This window comes from Macaca thibetana, chromosome 20, assembly GCF_024542745.1.
Source record: "Macaca thibetana thibetana isolate TM-01 chromosome 20, ASM2454274v1, whole genome shotgun sequence".
NCBI classification, from domain to species: domain Eukaryota; kingdom Metazoa; phylum Chordata; class Mammalia; order Primates; family Cercopithecidae; genus Macaca; species Macaca thibetana.
Genome location: NC_065597.1, coordinates 18,464,519 through 18,480,737, shown reverse-complemented (window position 1 = coordinate 18,480,737; position 16,219 = coordinate 18,464,519). Strand labels below are relative to the sequence as shown.

The 16,219-nt window shown below is 46.7% G+C and overlaps 5 protein-coding genes across 12 annotated transcripts in view; 4 read left to right on the top strand and 1 right to left on the bottom strand.

The window, feature by feature from the left end:
• The window catches only part of TMEM231 (transmembrane protein 231), a 65,157-nt gene extending 51,898 nt beyond the window's left edge, over nt 1-13,259 (top strand). For both annotated transcript variants that reach the window (XR_007721836.1, XR_007721835.1), the window contains one exon: nt 11,936-13,259. The gene's annotated coding sequence lies outside the window, so the exon portion shown is untranslated. The remainder of the gene's footprint in view (nt 1-11,935) is intronic.
• Nucleotides 1-16,219, bottom strand: part of GABARAPL2 (GABA type A receptor associated protein like 2) — a 625,498-nt gene that overhangs the window by 72,934 nt on the left and 536,345 nt on the right. The window lies entirely within an intron of this gene.
• CFDP1 (craniofacial development protein 1) overlaps nt 1-16,219 on the top strand; it is a 934,470-nt gene that overhangs the window by 708,619 nt on the left and 209,632 nt on the right. The window lies entirely within an intron of this gene.
• The window catches only part of TMEM170A (transmembrane protein 170A), a 69,356-nt gene that overhangs the window by 3,456 nt on the left and 49,681 nt on the right, over nt 1-16,219 (top strand). The window lies entirely within an intron of this gene.
• On the top strand, nt 5,400-8,753 carry LOC126943774 (transmembrane protein 231-like). Its single transcript, XM_050772816.1, has 3 exons — nt 5,400-5,644; nt 6,336-6,479; nt 8,492-8,753. Exons 1-3 carry the CDS (start codon nt 5,579-5,581, stop codon nt 8,669-8,671), a joined length of 390 nt encoding a protein of 129 aa, XP_050628773.1. The 5' UTR covers nt 5,400-5,578; the 3' UTR covers nt 8,672-8,753.

The following is a 16,219-nucleotide window of genomic DNA, read 5'->3' as shown; positions in this document are numbered from 1 at the left end:
CTACTAAAAATACAAAAAATAGCTGGGCTAGGTGGCATGTGCCTGTAGTCCCAGCTACTCAGGAGGCAGAGGCAGGAGAAGCGCTTGAACACGGGAGGCAGAGGTTGCAGTGAGCCAAGATCGTGCCACTGCACTCTAGCCTGGGCGACAGAGTAAGACTCCATCTCAAAAAAAAAAAAAAAGGAAAATTGAGATGTGGGTCAGACACCTAGCAGACCTCCTGGGGCAGGGGCTGTGTTCCTGGGGAAGTGGGAAGGGTTGAGTGTTGGTATCTTAGGTTGTGCTGCCTTAATGAAATACCACAGATTAGTTTGTCTTAAAAAGCAGACACTGGGGTCAGGCGCAGTGGCTCATGCCTGTAATCCCAGCACTTTGGGAGGCTGAGGCGGGCGGATCACCTGAGGTCAGGAGTTCGAGACCAGCCTGACCAACATGGCGAAACTCCGTCTCTACTAAAAATACAAAAAATTAGCTGGCCGTGGTGGCACATGTCTGTAATCCCAGCTTCTCAGGAGGCTGAGACAGGAGAATCGCTTGAACCTGGGAGGCAGAGGTTGCAGTGAGCCGAGATGGCACCACTGCACTACAGCCTGGGCAACAAGAGTGAAACTCTGTCTCAAAAACAAACAAACAAAAGAAAAAAACAGACATTGGCTGGCCTTATGGCTCACACCTGTAATGCCAGCACTTTGGGAGGCCGAGGTGGGAGGATTGCTTGAGACCAGGAGTTCAAGGGTGCGGTGAGCTGTGATTGAGCACTGCATTCCAGCCTGGGCAACGGAGAGGGACCATGTCTCTGAACACACACACACAGACATTGTTTCCTCAGTTCTGGACGATGGAAGTGTGAGATAAGGGTGCCAGATAAGGGTGCCCGCATGGTTGGGTTCTGACTTGAAGTTGGGTGCCTTCTATGTCCTCACAGAGCAGAGAGAGATCAGGAGATTGAGATCTCTTCCTCTTGTAAGGCCACAGCCCTATCATGTTTAACACGGGAATCTGTGGTGCACACAGTTCAGCCCTTAGTTGGTTGGCATACCTGTGTCCAGACCCACTTTTCTGGAAGTTTCCAGCTTCATGTGTTTCTGGCAGATCAGGGTCCTGCCTCCTAGGTCACTGCCCTGATGGTTATGGGACAGTCAGTAAGAAACCAGGCTCCAGCAGTGCCTTGAATTACTACTAAAAGCTATGCTTATCATGGCTTCAGCAGAAGCCTTCCACAGCAGGGGTCCAGGGGGTGATCTCATGTCAATGGGGGCAGACAGCAGGCAGTGGTGATTAATCTGAGTTCTTTTTTTTGTTTTTTTGAGACAGAGTCTTGCTCTGTCGCCCAGGCTGGAGGGCAGTGGTGGTGTGATCTCGGCTCACTGCAGCCTCCGCCTCCCAGATTCAACCAATTCTCCTGCGTTAGCCTCCCAAGTGGCTGGGATTACAGGAGCGTGCCACCATGCACAGCTAATTTTTGTTTTTGTTGTTATTTGCTTTTTTTTGGTGGGGGAACAGAGTCTCAGTCTGTCGCCCAGGCTCCAGTGCAGTGGCACAATCTCAGCTCACTGCAACCTCTGCCTCCCAGATTCCAGTGATTCTCCTGCCTCAGGCTCCCGAGTAACTGGGATTACAGCCACACGCCACCACACCTAGCCAATTTTTAGTAGTAGTAGTAGTAGTAGAGATGGGGTTTCACCATGTTGACCAGGCTGGTCTTGAACTCCTGACCTCAGGTGAGATCCACCTGCCTCGGCCTCCCAAAGTGCTGGGATTACAGGTGTGAGCCACCACACCAGGTCTTAGTCTGAGTTCTTGGAGGCAGGTTTGCATCCCATTTTTTCGCTTTGGACCAGTGAATTCCTGATGCCATCCTAGAACTTTCTGCAGACTAGGTGTTTGGGTGGTCAGAGGGTCAGATTGATTTGGGAGTGGCAGGTGAGGACTCGGGATAGAAGATGGTCTTTCTGCCTTGGAAGAGAGGCATGGTGCTGTGCTGGGGCTTGGGGATGAGCTGGCAGTGGGTGGTGGACAGGGGGCCTCAGCTGGGAGGCCAGGCTGCTCTTGACTGAGCCAGGAGCCACAGTAGCTGCCCAGGCAGGAGGGATTTGTGTGGGCGCCAGAGCTCTGATGGGTGCACATTTGTCAGGGAAGAGCAGTATCCAAATGCGGGCACTGCCCCCTCTGGAGCTGCTGCCAGCCAGGGAGGGCGAGTCTCTGGGCAGCAAAGGTAGGATTAGCTCCTGGCCTAATGGCAGCCAGAAAAGAAGCTGCAGGAGGATATAAGTTTGTTGTGGAAGAGGTGGGGCCTGAAACCCTGAAGACCGAGAATCCTGCCCTCAATTTCTGATTGACACTATTGACTAAAGGTGGCTTTTTTCATTGGTGGAGGAAGGGCAGTAGTTCATTTATTCAGCCTCAATTTATCTATCCATATCCTGGGCATGAGAGTACCCACCTCTCTCCTCGGATATGTGGAGGGATCACGTGGGACAATCAATGGATATAATAATTGTTTCAAATCCTGCATATACCTCATAGGTGTGAAGTGGTTGTGTCATTTGTGAATTATCTTGGCCAGGCACCTGTGGGAGGTTAGATAGTGACCTGGAGTTTGTGTTGAGGAAGTAGTGACCTTTGAATGCCTGCCTTTGTAGCTGTTGCACATATGTTAGGCTTACTTTCAACTAAATGGAATTAATTAATTGACTTCTTCAGTGGTCCAAGTGATAACAGAGCCAACCCTTGTTAGCCCATAGGGGTGAGAGTCTAGCTTAGTGACAGGTTGTTTTTGGGAGATACACCCTTTGCATCCTCAATTCTCTGTCCCCTGTGTCCACCCTGCTCTCCCTCTCACCCATTCTGCCAGCTGTACTGGCCCCATGGGTACCCAGAGCACATGCACTTGTTGAGTCTAGATCCTTCATCCCTGAGACATTGTTGCACCCCATCACCTCATCACCTCACTTCCTTCAGGTCTCCAACATGTCAGGTCATCCTGAATATTTTCTTTAAAACTTTTTGTTAAATTCTACCTTCATTATTCTTTCATTTTAGCCTGCCTCATTTTTCTCTGTGGCACTTATCACTATTTGATATTGTTGCATATTTATTAATCTATTTTCTGTCTTCTTGGTTAGGAACATAAGCTCCATTAGGATGGAGACTTTGTCTGTTTTGTTTAGGTTATATTCTCGTCATCTGGAATAGTGCCTGTAGGGCCTCAAAAAGTTCCTAACAGATTAATGAGTGAATTTAACAAGTAGACACTATTGATGGTGCTGAGCCACATCTCTGCCCTCTCTGAACTTAGACTGGAATTATGCACACAGGCAAGTATACAGACTTTGATGCCTGGTGCTGCCGTTTTGCAAAAAGACTTTTCCAACCCACTGTCTTCTTTTTGAATTTTTATATAAATCTGACTGGGCGTGGTGACTTACACCTGTAATCCCAGCACTTTGGGAGGCCAAAGCGGGCGGATCACAAGGTCAGGAGTTCAAGACCAGCCTGGCCAACATGGTGAAACCCCATATCTACTAAATATACAAAAAATTAGCTGGGCGAAGTGGCAGATGCCTGTAATCCCAGCTACTCAGGAGACTGAGGCAGGAGAATTGCTTGAACCCAGGAGGCGGAGGTTGTAGTGAGCCAAGACCATGCCACCGCACTCCAGCCTGGGCAACAGAGCGAGACTCCGTCTCAAAAATAAATAAATAAGTAAGCAAGTAAGTAAGTCAGTCTGGATATTTTAGTCCTGGAAAGGATACCACATTTGAAGTCAAAGACCTGATCTGAAATTCTGTCTTCACGGTTACTTGCTGTACCTCTGATAAATGCCCTAACCTCCCTCACCTGTGGTTTTCTCAACTATGTAATGGGAAAATACTTGTTCTGCCTGCCTGGGGCTCAACATTTATTGTAAAGATCAAATGAAATGAATTTCTCCCCGTGCCCCACAGTGTGTTGGCGTCTGGCAGTTGTCTCCTGGCCACTATCCTCTGTTGCAAGTTGAGAAATGTGATCTTTGTTTCCTGTCCAACCCTAGAGATCCAGAAGGCGTGGATCTGTCACAGAGAGTTACATAACATTTTCTACCCAAGTCCCAATTGAAGAAAATCCACAGGAAGACAAGGCAGGCTCTTTTCATCCTACCCGTAATGACTAGTCCATCATTACCTCAGTAACTTGATCATCAGCCCTGGTAGTAGATATCCCTCCCCGAAGCTGATGAAACAGGGCAGAGAGAAAGTATACAAGAGAAGAGGGAGGGAGGTTTCTCTAAAACAAGACCTACAATAAGGATATTATTGTCTAGAAGGAAATAAATAATTGAAAGTTTCTGAAAACTGGGATTTCTTCGTCTCAAATGACCTTATTAGCCCAAAAAAGTACAACAATTATTTTCCTCACATAATAGTAATGGTGGGAATCAAAATGAATCAGTAGATGGGGGATCCAGGTGGGAATGCTGCTACACCATAGTAGAATCGTTCTGGGAACCTACAGTGGGGAAGGATCACTTGTAGCAGAAAGATCCAGAGTTGTATGGAGGGATCATGTCAGCAGTGATCACTTTTCAGTAACCGTCCTTTCCTGCTGATCATTTTAGGATCACTGTGAGGTCAGATTGGATGGTGGGAGTGGATACCAATTTATTTTTACTGCCTACATATGCTTCATGAGCTATAATTTGTCTTTTTCTCTTCCACAGATCTCTGTTTCTTTTCCTTACTTTCATGCCCATAATTTATCATACAGATGTGGTTTAATGCTTTGTTGATTTGACATAGATTCCTTTTCCATTTCATTGATCGCTACTAAAAGATGCACAAGGCTTTCAGGTCCTCACATGAATGGTGAGATGAGATCCAACATCAAGAATCCGAAGCAGAGACACTTGTGGTTTCAGAATGTGTCAATAGAGCTTGGTGATTTTCTGTTGAGTTTGTTGGGGGAATGCATAATGATTAGGATTAGGTGTTTTTCTATTTTAAAAAGTTGCTTCTAGAGGCATAGAAGACAATTCTGATACACTGTTTAAATTTTCCATACAAATCCAGGCATGTTTATGAAAAAGAAAAAAACACCAGTACAAAACAAATAAGATCTGATCTGACTGGGCGTAGTGGTGCACGCCTATAATCTTAGCATTTAGCGAGGCCAAGGCAGGAGGATCCCTGCCTTAAAAATATTTTTAAATTTAAAAAATAAAATTTACAACTATAAATTTTAAATTTTAAATTTTATAAATTTAAAAAAAGATCAAACGAGACAAATGCTATTCACATGTTTCTTGTCTTGTTATTGCCACTTCAAGTTCCCATTTATTTTGGCCAGTGATCGTTTGAAAGACTCAGATATGAAGTTCAAGGGCCATGCACTTTGTGTCTCTTACCCCAGTATTAATGCATTTACACCTGTCTATTTTTCTTTTTCTTTTGGTGGGGGAGAGAATGCCTGTTGTGTACAGCAAGACAGTGGGTCATTGTGTATGTACAAAAGTGATGTGGATTCCTCCCAGACTCGTTAGTGACCAGGGCTGCTGGCCCTGTTTGGGTTTCCTAGACTAGAGAAGGAGACAGGAACCAGGATGGGAAGATGGACATGTTACATTTTAAGCTGGAGCTTCCCCAGCAGTCCACGGAGCACGTTCTCGGTGTGTAGCTCATCCTGACTTTCTCCTATCAATTAATTACATGTGATTCAGTCCACTGGGAGGCTGTCCTCTCCCTTGTGTCTTTTTTTTTTTTTTTTTTTTTTTTTTGAGACAGAGGCTCGCCGTGTCGCCCAGGCTGGAGTGCAGTGGCCGGATCTCAGCTCACTGCAAGCTCCACCTCCCGGGTTCACGCCATTCTCCTGCCTCAGCCTCCCGAGTAGCTGGGACTACAGGGGCCTGCCACCTCGCCTGGCTAGTTTTTTGTATTTTTTAGTAGAGACGGGATTTCACCATGTTAGTCAGGATGGTCTCAATCTCCTGACCTCGTGATCCGCCCTTCTCGGCCTCCCAAAGTGCTGGGATTCAGGCTTGAGCCACCGCGCCCGGCCTCCCTTGTGTATTTTTAATAGACCAGAACCCTTCTTCTGATTTCTAGAAGACCCACACTGTAGCAGGCCCTCTTCCCCACGTAGCTTGGGATTTAACTTAGGCCAATCGCATGGTTTTCACTAAAGTCATGTTAACTGATATGGGCTGTTAATAGCTCAGAAGGTTCTAGGCAGTGTTTCCTGCATGGCTACGCTAGGTATGTGAGGGCCCCTTAGGTTTCAGCCAAGACAGGTGACTCTTAGCACCCAGAGCCCTTCAGATCTGATGGCGGTTGGTATGTTGGTCCTTCTAATGATTTCAGAGGATGGTGACCCTCGTGATGCAGAGCATGGCGTTTCTCCAGTCCTCCTTTCCTGTCCCGGGATCCCAATTATATGTGAACGGAGACCTGAGGCTGCAGCAGAAGCAGCTGCTGAGCTGTGGTGGCCTAGATGCCCGATACAACGTAAGGGCGCTTCTCATTGTCCAGCTCCTTTGTTTCTGTGTGTTACTGTTCATCGAGTTCTTTGAAGAGGGGAATAAAAAATAGAAACATTTCTCTGTGGGTGGCTTTCAAGGGGCCTTCTGAGGAATTCTTGCCATGAAGTCTTTTCAGGCTATGAAGATACACATGTATTTACACCTAGAGGGAGACAGAGAAAAAAATCTGTGTTTGTTGAATAACTAAATTGTTTATTGTTTTTAGGTACACATGTGCGTGCACACACACACACACATATTCTCTCTTCCATACATGCACTTGGAGTATGTGTTTCCAAGAGATTATGTAAAATGATGATGTAAAATGCTCATGTAAAGTATTTCAGAAATACTACTAGACAGTTTACTGAACCCATAACATATGCCACCCCTGAGTGCGGGGGGTTACCTGTATCGTCTCCTTTAATCATCACAGCAACCTCTGAGCTGCCTGCAATGTCCTTTCCCAGCACTCCAGCCAGTAGTCCCTTTGCTGTCCCTCTTGCTTCCTTGCAGCCACCTTGGCCTTTTTGCTGTTCCTCAAACCCGAGAAGCAGCTGCCACCTCAGGGCTTTTGCTTTTGCCATTTCCCCTGCCAGGCATCCGTGCGGCTTATCTGACCATGCCAGTCAGGTCCCTGTTCAGATATCGCGGAGCACAGTCCTTCCCTGACCTGCTTCTACAGCAACAGCCCCTCCCTCCACCATCTCTCAGCCACTCTCTCCCTCCTGCCGCCTGGCCTACTCAGGACACGTGTTTATGTGTTTATTTGTTGTCTCCCTCAGGCTTGACAGCAGTGGCATCTCATACACTATCACGTCTGTGCCTAGCTTATCATGTCATATGATAAGCTCACAGAGAGACTTGTTTAAAGAATGAACTCATTTTGCAGAAGACAAAACTGGGGCTTACAGTGATTAATTTTCCCAAAGATTCACATCTTGAAAGTATAACAGAGCCAGGAACTTTCTGTGTCCGGAACTTATGCATGTAATCACTCATTCTTCACCTTTATTTTATCACAGTGGGGACCATAGAAGTTGGGCTGCTGTACTTTGGAAAATGAAAAAGGGAAATTATCAGTTATAAGCCGTCCTCCCACCTCAGCCTCCAAGGGTACTGGGAATACAGACATGAGCTACCGCACCTAACCTTTTTTTAAAACAATTTCATTTATAATTTTATTTATTTTTTGTAACAAGGTTTCACTTTGTCACCCAGGCTGGAGTGCAGTGGCGCAATCATGGCTCACTGCAGCCTCGACCTCCCCAGACTCAGGTGATTCTCCTACCTCAGCCTTCTGAGCACCTAGCTGGGACTAAGGTGCATGGTAGCATGCCTGACTAAATTTTACATTTTTTGTAGAGATGGGGCATGTTTCTCAGGCTGGTGTCAAATTCCTGGACCCAAGTGATCTACTCACCTTGGCCTCCTAACATGCTGGCAGGTGTGAGCCACTGTGCCTGCCCTCGCACCACCTTTTTAATAAAAAAACTAGAGTCTCACGCTGTGGCCAAGGCTGAAGTGCAGTGGCCTACTTATGACTCATTGTGCCTCATACTCCTGGAGGCACCACAATGCCTATTTTATTGAGTTTTTTTTTTTTTTTTTTTTGGTAGAGATGGGGTCTTTATGTTGCCCAGGCTAGTCTCGAACTTCTGGCCTCAAGCAGACCCTCCTGCCTCAGCCTCCCAGATTGCTGGGATTACAGACATGAGCCATGACATCCAGCAGAGAGAGATTTTATAAGTAGCTTTAAAACCCATGAAACATGGACACTGACCACTTATTTTCATCCCCACAGAAGGAAGGACAGAGTAAATGAACTTAAATTGTTGCAAGAGAGTTTATTCACCTTTGAAGAGAAGATTATTGATACTGCAGTAGGCCACCAAGAACGAGAGGGTGCTCTGTGGGACCAGCCTGGGTGGGCAGAAGGGTAGAAGGAAGAGAGGAGGAGTCTCCCAGGTGCTCACACCACATCCTCCTGTGTCCCAGGTATCCGTGATCAATGGGACCAGCCCCTTTGCCTATGACTATGACCTCACCCATGTTGTTGCTGCCTACCAGGAGAGGAACGGTGAGTCACAGGTAGAGCTCAGCCGCTGCTCAGGACTTTCAAGGTTGGTGGGGGCAACAGAGACAAGCAGAACTGGAACCCTTGTGATAAAAATGTGAAAAGCTGTGAATGCTCAACGATGGGAGCAAATGTGCTGTCCAGGATTTGTCCTTTTCGTCCTCATCTTCAGACCTGGGACCGCCCCCACCCCTCCAGCATCCCATGGTCCAGAAGGTTAGTGATAGTTAAATGCCATCATTTTCCTACCACTGGCTTGATGAGTTTCCCTTTTAAAAAATGTAAGCCTAATTGAGTTGTTCCCCATACCACACCTATAACAGATGCCAAAGACAAATTGCTGTTCATGCTTTTCAGAGAGAAGCAGAGGACGGGGGTGACTCTCCCCACATTAGCAGTCCGGCAGGAGAACAGGAGTGCCCCTGCTTCCTGCCAGAAGGCACAGTGTGCTCATTCCTTACAGAGCTCTAGGCCAGGGCATGTGTTGACTCGGCTCGTTTGGCTGGTCAGTGACTGAGGTTTTCTGTAAAGGCATCTACAGTGTTACTTGGCAAGCAGACGTCATGGAGACGACACACAAACATTTCACAAGGGAGACGATTGCAAATCCAGTATTGCTTTCTGATTTCATGTCATACATTAGCATTTTTCTAATAATAAAGGGAATTCTAAAACAAAACTAAAAAGCACGGCCCAAGAAACTGATGTTTTTCTTTACTTTTTTCACTCTTTATTCTTATGTGGATTTTTATTTTTTAATTTATTTTTTCTTTTTTCTTTTTATTTTCGAGATGGAGTCTTGCTCTGTCGCCCAGGCTGGAGTGCAGTGGCGCGATCTCGGCTCACTGCAAGCTCCGCCTCCCAGGTTCACACCATTCTCCTGCCTCAGCCTCCGGAGAAGGCTGAGGTGCCCACCACTACGCCCGGCTAATTTTTTGTATTTTTAGTAGAGATGGGATTTCACCATGTTAGCCAGGATGGTCTCGATCTCCTGACCTCGTGATCCACCCATCTCGGCCTCCCAAAGTGCTGGGATTACAGGCGTGAGCCACCGCGCCCGGCAATTATTTGTATTTCTATGTAATAGAAGTATTTCCCCACACTGCTACAAAGTTCTAATTTTTTTTCTTGAAGAGGCACAGGGTCATGTTCTGATGCTCAGGCTGGAGTGCAGTGCTGTAATCATAGCCAATTGTCACCTCGAACTGCTGTGGGTTCAGTGATCATCTCACCTCAGCCTCCTGGGCCACTAGGACTACAGGCACGTGCCACCATGCCCAGCTAATTTTTTTATTTTTTGGTAGAGAGAGAGTCTCGATATGTTAGCCAAGCTGTTCCCAAACTCCTGGCCTCAAGTGACCCTCCCACCTTGACCTCCCAGATCCTTGGGATTACAAGAATGCGTGACATTGTCCAGCCAAACATATTATTTAGAGTGGCAACATGTTATTCTTTCAGTCAGCCATTCAGCAATTGTAGATGATCACATGACCATTTCCAAGTTTTTGACGTATTTTAATATAAATATTAGTCCATTTTACACGGCTGTAAAGACATACCGAGACTGGGTAATTTATAAAGAAAAGAGGTTTAATTGATTTGCAGTTCTGCATGGCTGGGTAGGCCTCACAATCCTGGCAGTAGGCACCTCTTCACAGGGCGGCAGAAGAGAGAATGAGAGCAGAGCTAAGGGGGAAGCCCCAAATAAAACCATCAGATCTCATGAGAACTCACTATCACGAGAACGGCATGGGGAAACATGTCTCATGATTCAGTTATCTCCATCTGGTCCTGTCCTTGATACATGGGGTTTGTTACAATTCAAGGTGAGATTTGGATGGAGACACAGAGCCAAACCATATCAAATATTTTTTTGACAAGTATCTTAACAAATTATTTGTTAATCTACTTTATACACACAATTTTTAATGCTTTCGAATGATTTCTTTCAGTTCTGAAGTACAGAATATCCCACAGGAATAAAATAATATTTTTATAGCCAGGCGTGGTGGCTCATGCCTGTAATCCCAGCACTTTGGGAGGCCGAGGTGGGCAGATCACCTGAGGTTGGGAGTTTGGGACCAGCCTGACCAACGTGAAGAAACCTCGTCTCTACTGAAAATACAAAATTAGCTGGGTGTGTTGGCGCATGCCTGTAAACCCAGCTACTCAGGAAGCCGAGGCAGGATAATTGCTTGAACCCGGGAGGCGGAGGTTGCAGTGAGCCAAGATCATACCATTGCACTCCAGCCTGGGGCAACAAGAGCGAAACTCCTTCTCAAAAAAAAAGAAGAAAAAAAAAAATTTTTATAGCCCTCAATATATTTTGCCAATAGGCTGCCCCCATCATGGATTAATGGTTAATGATTGTATTGCAGTTGCCACCATCCTGAATGACTCCAGCTTCCTCTGGCTGGTGGGCAGAGCCATGAAACTCCATTTGTGATTAATGCTGTCATCCAATATCCTGTGGAAACCATATCATATCCTTTCTGTTAGAGAGGCAGTGGTAACTCAGCTTCCAAAAAGGAAAGATTCCAAACTTGTCGCCAGCAGAAACAGATGTGGGAACCTTTGATTGGAAATTGCTATAGCACTATATCTCCACATAAATGACTGAGTCTGCTCTTTATACAGGGGAGGAAATCATTTCCTGTTCGTATTTCTTTCTGAGCCATTCTTCTAAGTCAGAATCATCCATATTTATTTTTTAATAATCTTTCATTATTCTTTTCATCTTAAGAGTATTTGAAATATTCTTGCCATTTCCTGTCTGGCCTAAACCTTAGTTTACTTTGACTTATACCATGTGGTCCTCAACTCTTTAACTGTCTGTTCTTATCAGCCAGGATTCTGGGAGATGGTAAAGTTCGCCTGGGTGCAGTATGTCAGCATCCTGCTTATCTTCCTCTGGGTGTTTGAAAGAATCAAGATCTTCGTGTTTCAGAATCAGGTAGTGACCACCATCCCTGTGACAGCGACGCCCCGGGGAGAAATGTGTAAGGAGCACTTATCCTAGGAAGGCCATTTCTTTTTTTTTTTTCTTTTTTTTTTAAATTTATTTATTATTATTATACTTTAAGTTGTAGGGTACATGTGCATAATGTGCAGGTTTGTTACATATGTATACTTGTGCCATGTTGGTGTGCTGCACCGGAAGGCCATTTCTGAAGACTCGGCAGGACCGTGGCTGCCTCATTGTCATCTCCTGGGAACATCTTAGGACCCTTTGAAAGAGCCCAGAGGACACGTGCGGGCTTGTGTGCTTTTCCCCTCAGAGACAACAGTTCTTTCCAGTTTTGCTCTACACAAGTTCCGTATCTTCAGAGCTCCTGCAGAATCACCAAGGACTAGTTTGTGGAAAGGTCTGAGAGTTCCTGGAGGCTATAATTAGCTTTTTGGGTTTTCTTCCTTGCCTTAGAGTTGAATTTCGGGAGAAAATGGCAGGCAGTTCAGACATCTTGGAAAGAGTCCCATCTCTGGTCAAGCAGAGACTTTTCCTCTGTTGAACTGAGAAACACACTGTGCATTTCTTCCTTCTACTGTGAGCCACTCTTAGGCTTTCCAGGGCTCTTTTGTGACAAACATGCCAATCACTAGCACTTTGCACCCGGGGGCATCTCCATTTCCCATTCAGAGCTTTGATTTCCAGAGCTGAGGCCTTTAACTGGAGACCTGGAGGGGCAGGGCCCAAGGGCAAGGGCCGCATTAGCACAGGCATGAGGGAGGGCTGCTGAAGGCGACTTGGACACTTGGAAGGACACTTGGACTGTCCATCTCCCTTGGCCCAACAGTCAGTCATCTGTAATCAGCTCAGCTGAGAGCCTTGGATCCCTGCCCAACTGTGGCTGGCTCTTTGCCCTGTTTTGCCCTCTGTCTCTGCCCCTGATGGCAGGCTAAAGTCAGAGGGGCTGTTTCATTCCCAGCCCCCTCAGCAGCACTGAGGGAAGGAAGGATTGTCACAGCAGGTTCTTTCTGGCCCTCACCCAACAGCCTGGGCACTTGGCCCTCCTCCTCCTTCACAGCCCTCCCCCTTCCTGCAAAGGACAGGGGCAACAGGAGTTGGTGTTGGGATTGGCTCCCACTGCCTGACAACCACAAGTTTATTTGGAAGGCTAGTGGGAAGCCCAGCGGCTGGCCTTTCCCTTGACTAAGGACCACAGTGCCCATCAGAGTAGGGCAGGCAGCTTTGGGAAGGACACAAGAAGCAGTGAGGGAGTAAAGAAGATGCTGGCCTGGGCAGGCCAGTCCAGCCTGGCCACTAGCAGAATGCCAAGCAGTTCAGTGGATTACCCTCGTGGCTAAGCAAGTGTCTGCAAGAGCAGAGATGACTGGAAGGAGCCTCTGCACACGGAAGACGGCTTGTTCAGCCCATTCATCTCCTGAGGACACATGCAGTCTCCTCCAAGGACAGACGGAGCTGCTTTCTGATCCCAAGCAGGTCATTACCATGGGGAGGACGTGGCCCCTGTGATCCATGCTTCATGTTCACCCAGAAACATACCCCTCAGTGTGTGTCTCAGTTTACCTTGGAGATCATTATCCATCTCCAGCACCCATTTCCTTTAGGCTGACTAAAAACAATTTTGGAAACAAAGCTATTTTGAAGTATTCAAGCAGAGGAATTCCCTAATACTGTCCCCGTTGTCTTTTTTTTAATATTCAGGCTATTTTAGATGCCTAAGTTTTTTTCTTGATATTTATTTATTTATTTATTTATTTATTTATTTATTTATTTTGAGACGGAGTCTCGCTCTGTTGCCTGGGCTGCAGTGCAGTGGCCGGATCTCAGCTCACTGCAAGCTCCGCCTCCCGGGTTTGCACCATTCTCCTGCCTCAGCCTCCCGAGTAGCTGGGACTACAGGCACCCGCCACCTCACCAGGCTAGTTTTTTTGTATTTTTTAGTAGAGACGGGGTTTCACTGTGTTAGCCAGGATGGTCTCGATCTCCTGACCTCGTGATCCGCCCATCTCGGCCGCCCAAAGTGCTGGGATTACAGGCTTGAGCCACCATGCCTGGTCCCCGATATTTATTTATTTTTAAAGATGGGGTTCTCACTATGTTGCCCAGGCTGTTCTTAAACTCCTGACCTCAGGGAATCCTCCTGTGTCAGCTTCCCAAAGTGCCAGGAATACAGGCATGAGCCAGTGTGCCCCATCTCTTTTTTTTTTTTTTTTTTTTGAGACGGAGTCTCGCTCTGTCACCCAGGCTGGAGTGCAGTGGCCGGATCTCAGCTCACTGCAAGCTCCGCCTCCCGGGTTCACGCCATTCTCCTGCCTCAGCCTCCCGAGTAGCTGGGACTACAGGCGCCTGCCACCTCGCCCGGCTAAGTTTTTGTGTATTTTTAGTAGAGACGGGGTTTCACTGTGTTAGCCAGGATGGTCTCGATCTCCTGACCTCGTGATCCGCCCGTCTCGGCCTCCCAAAGCCCATCTCTTAAGACTGAAATGAAAAATTGTTTGTGGTTTAAATCCCCAAAAGGTAATGAAACATGGAAAGATGACTAAAGAGATGTATAAACTTTGGTTTGCATTTTATTAAATTATTTGAATGAAAAACTTGTATGAAGAATCCGTTATGTTCTGTAGCTTTCTAATTAAAATGTTCAACATGGAAGGTTGTATTAGCTATTTTTGAAGCAGGGCTTTGGAGGGAGGAAGAACAGGGAAGGCTGAAGTTGAGCACACTTCTCCGAGTTACTCACCAACAGCCTTGCTGTGCCAGGGCTCTGCCCAAAGACCTTGGAGCTTTTGTTAGCTCCTTGGCAAAAGTTTCCTGGTCCAACCCCAAGTATATTAGGTTTTAGTGGAATCCACATGGCATATGGAAGCCACGGGTTGGAAAATTACAACTGTGTCTGGTGAATATCAAATTATTTACAGAGCATATGTTGGTAGCTTCTGAAACTGAACCACACAGCATAGTTGCAGGAGGAAGAAAGGTAAGAAATACACAGGATTTTATCAACTGAGCTGAAGCCATAGATCAGTCATATTTGAGAAAATTATTGAATTTTTTTTGTGGGAGAGAAATCCCTAATTCTTCCAAATGATTAGTCCAGTTTCTGCCAAAGCAGGTGAGTTGTCTAATGCCCCGCTGAGTGCCCATCTTGCAGCTTATTAAAGCAATTCTATCTCTTTGCTTCCCTCTTACCCTATTCTCCACATCCTCTCCCCCTCTCCTTTTTCATGCTTTGTAAAGAGGTTTTGGATCTTTCTGGCCAGATAACTTCTAAATGCCGATTAAGGAAATGTAAATTACATGATCCTAAGGAAAATAATGATTGCTGGCCAATCTCCTACCCAGAGTTATCATGGTTGGCCTTCTGGCACACATCTTTCTGTTCTGTACACTATTTCTAACTTTTTAAAAATCATGAACAGGCCGGGCACGGTGGCTCATGCCTGTAATCCCAGCACTTTGGGAAGCAGAGGCGGGCGGCTCACCTGAACTCAGGAGTTCGAGACCAGCCCGGACAACAAGGTGAAACCCTGTCTCTACTAAAAGTACAAAAATTAGCCTGTCATGGTGGTGGGCGCCTGTAATCCCAGCTACTCAGGAAGCTGAGGCAAGAGAATCACTTGAACTTGGGAGGCGGAGGTTGCAGTGAGCCTAGATCCCGCCATTGCACTCCAGCCTGGGCTACAAGAGACTCTATCTCAAAAAAATGAATATCAAAATCATGAGCAACACTTACGTGAACCCTGTACATAAATCCTTGTTTCTGGTTTATTTCCTTAAGATAGATCCTAGAAAGGAATTACCAATCCAAAAAGCTTATGACCATTGTTAAGAATCTTAATTTATCGTGTCAAACCACAACCGAGAAAGACTGCTCATTTCTTCTCCCAGCCGCAGGGAGTTCTTAAGATCCCATCACTATTTAACAAGACCTCGAAATGTGTCATCCTTTTCAGATGCCTGGGCTCTGCCGTTATTTGTAAGGGGGAGTTTTTGGTTTTTTTTTTTTGGAGACAGAGTCTCGCCTTGTCCCCCAGGCTGGAGTGCGATGGTGCAATCTCAGCTCACTGCAACCTCCGCCTCCCGGGCTCAAGCAATTCTCCTGCCTCAGCCTCCTAAGTACCTAGGATTACAGGCGCCTGCCAGCACGCCCGGCTCATTCTTGAATTTTTAGTAGAGACGGGGTTTCACCCTGTTGGCCAGGCTGGTCTCGAACTCCTGACCTCGTGATCCATCCGCTACGGCCCCCCAAAGCGCTGGGATTACAGGTGTGAGCCACCGCGCCCGGCCCTGGCTGGAAATATCTTATTTGTTGAAACGTATCATTTCTTCATCTGGACCTGCTATGAAGCCTGAGCCGCTGGGCTTAGGCTAGGGCAGGGAATGTGCAGGAGGAGGGGAAAAGCTGCGGGTCCAGCTGCTAAGATCACCTGGTCTATCCGCCCCTCCCAGCTGGGACACTGCACCGGGTCCCTGTGTCATCCAGTGTCATCCAGGTGCCGTGGCCTTGGGAAGGGTTTGGATTCCAAGTCACCTCCCCTCAAGGATGCCCCCGAGAGTGAGGGCCAAGATTAAGATTTGACTTCCTTCGCTAGGACCTTTATCCTCCCAGGAGTCTCCCTTCTCTGGGGATTTAGGGTGGGGTGGGGTACAACGTTCATTTGTAGTCAGATGAGAGGTGACCCTG

Excerpts from the sequence above, each read along its gene's own strand:
- LOC126943774 (XM_050772816.1), top strand. The coding sequence starts at position 5,579 with ATGGGAAGATGGACATGTTACATTTTAAGCTGGAGCTTCCCCAGCAGT. Across the intron at positions 5,645-6,335 it reads GTCCACGGAGCACGTTCTCG|AGGATGGTGACCCTCGTGAT; the intron begins GTGTGTAGCTCA and ends TAATGATTTCAG. Across the intron at positions 6,480-8,491 it reads GCCTAGATGCCCGATACAAC|GTATCCGTGATCAATGGGAC; the intron begins GTAAGGGCGCTT and ends CCTGTGTCCCAG.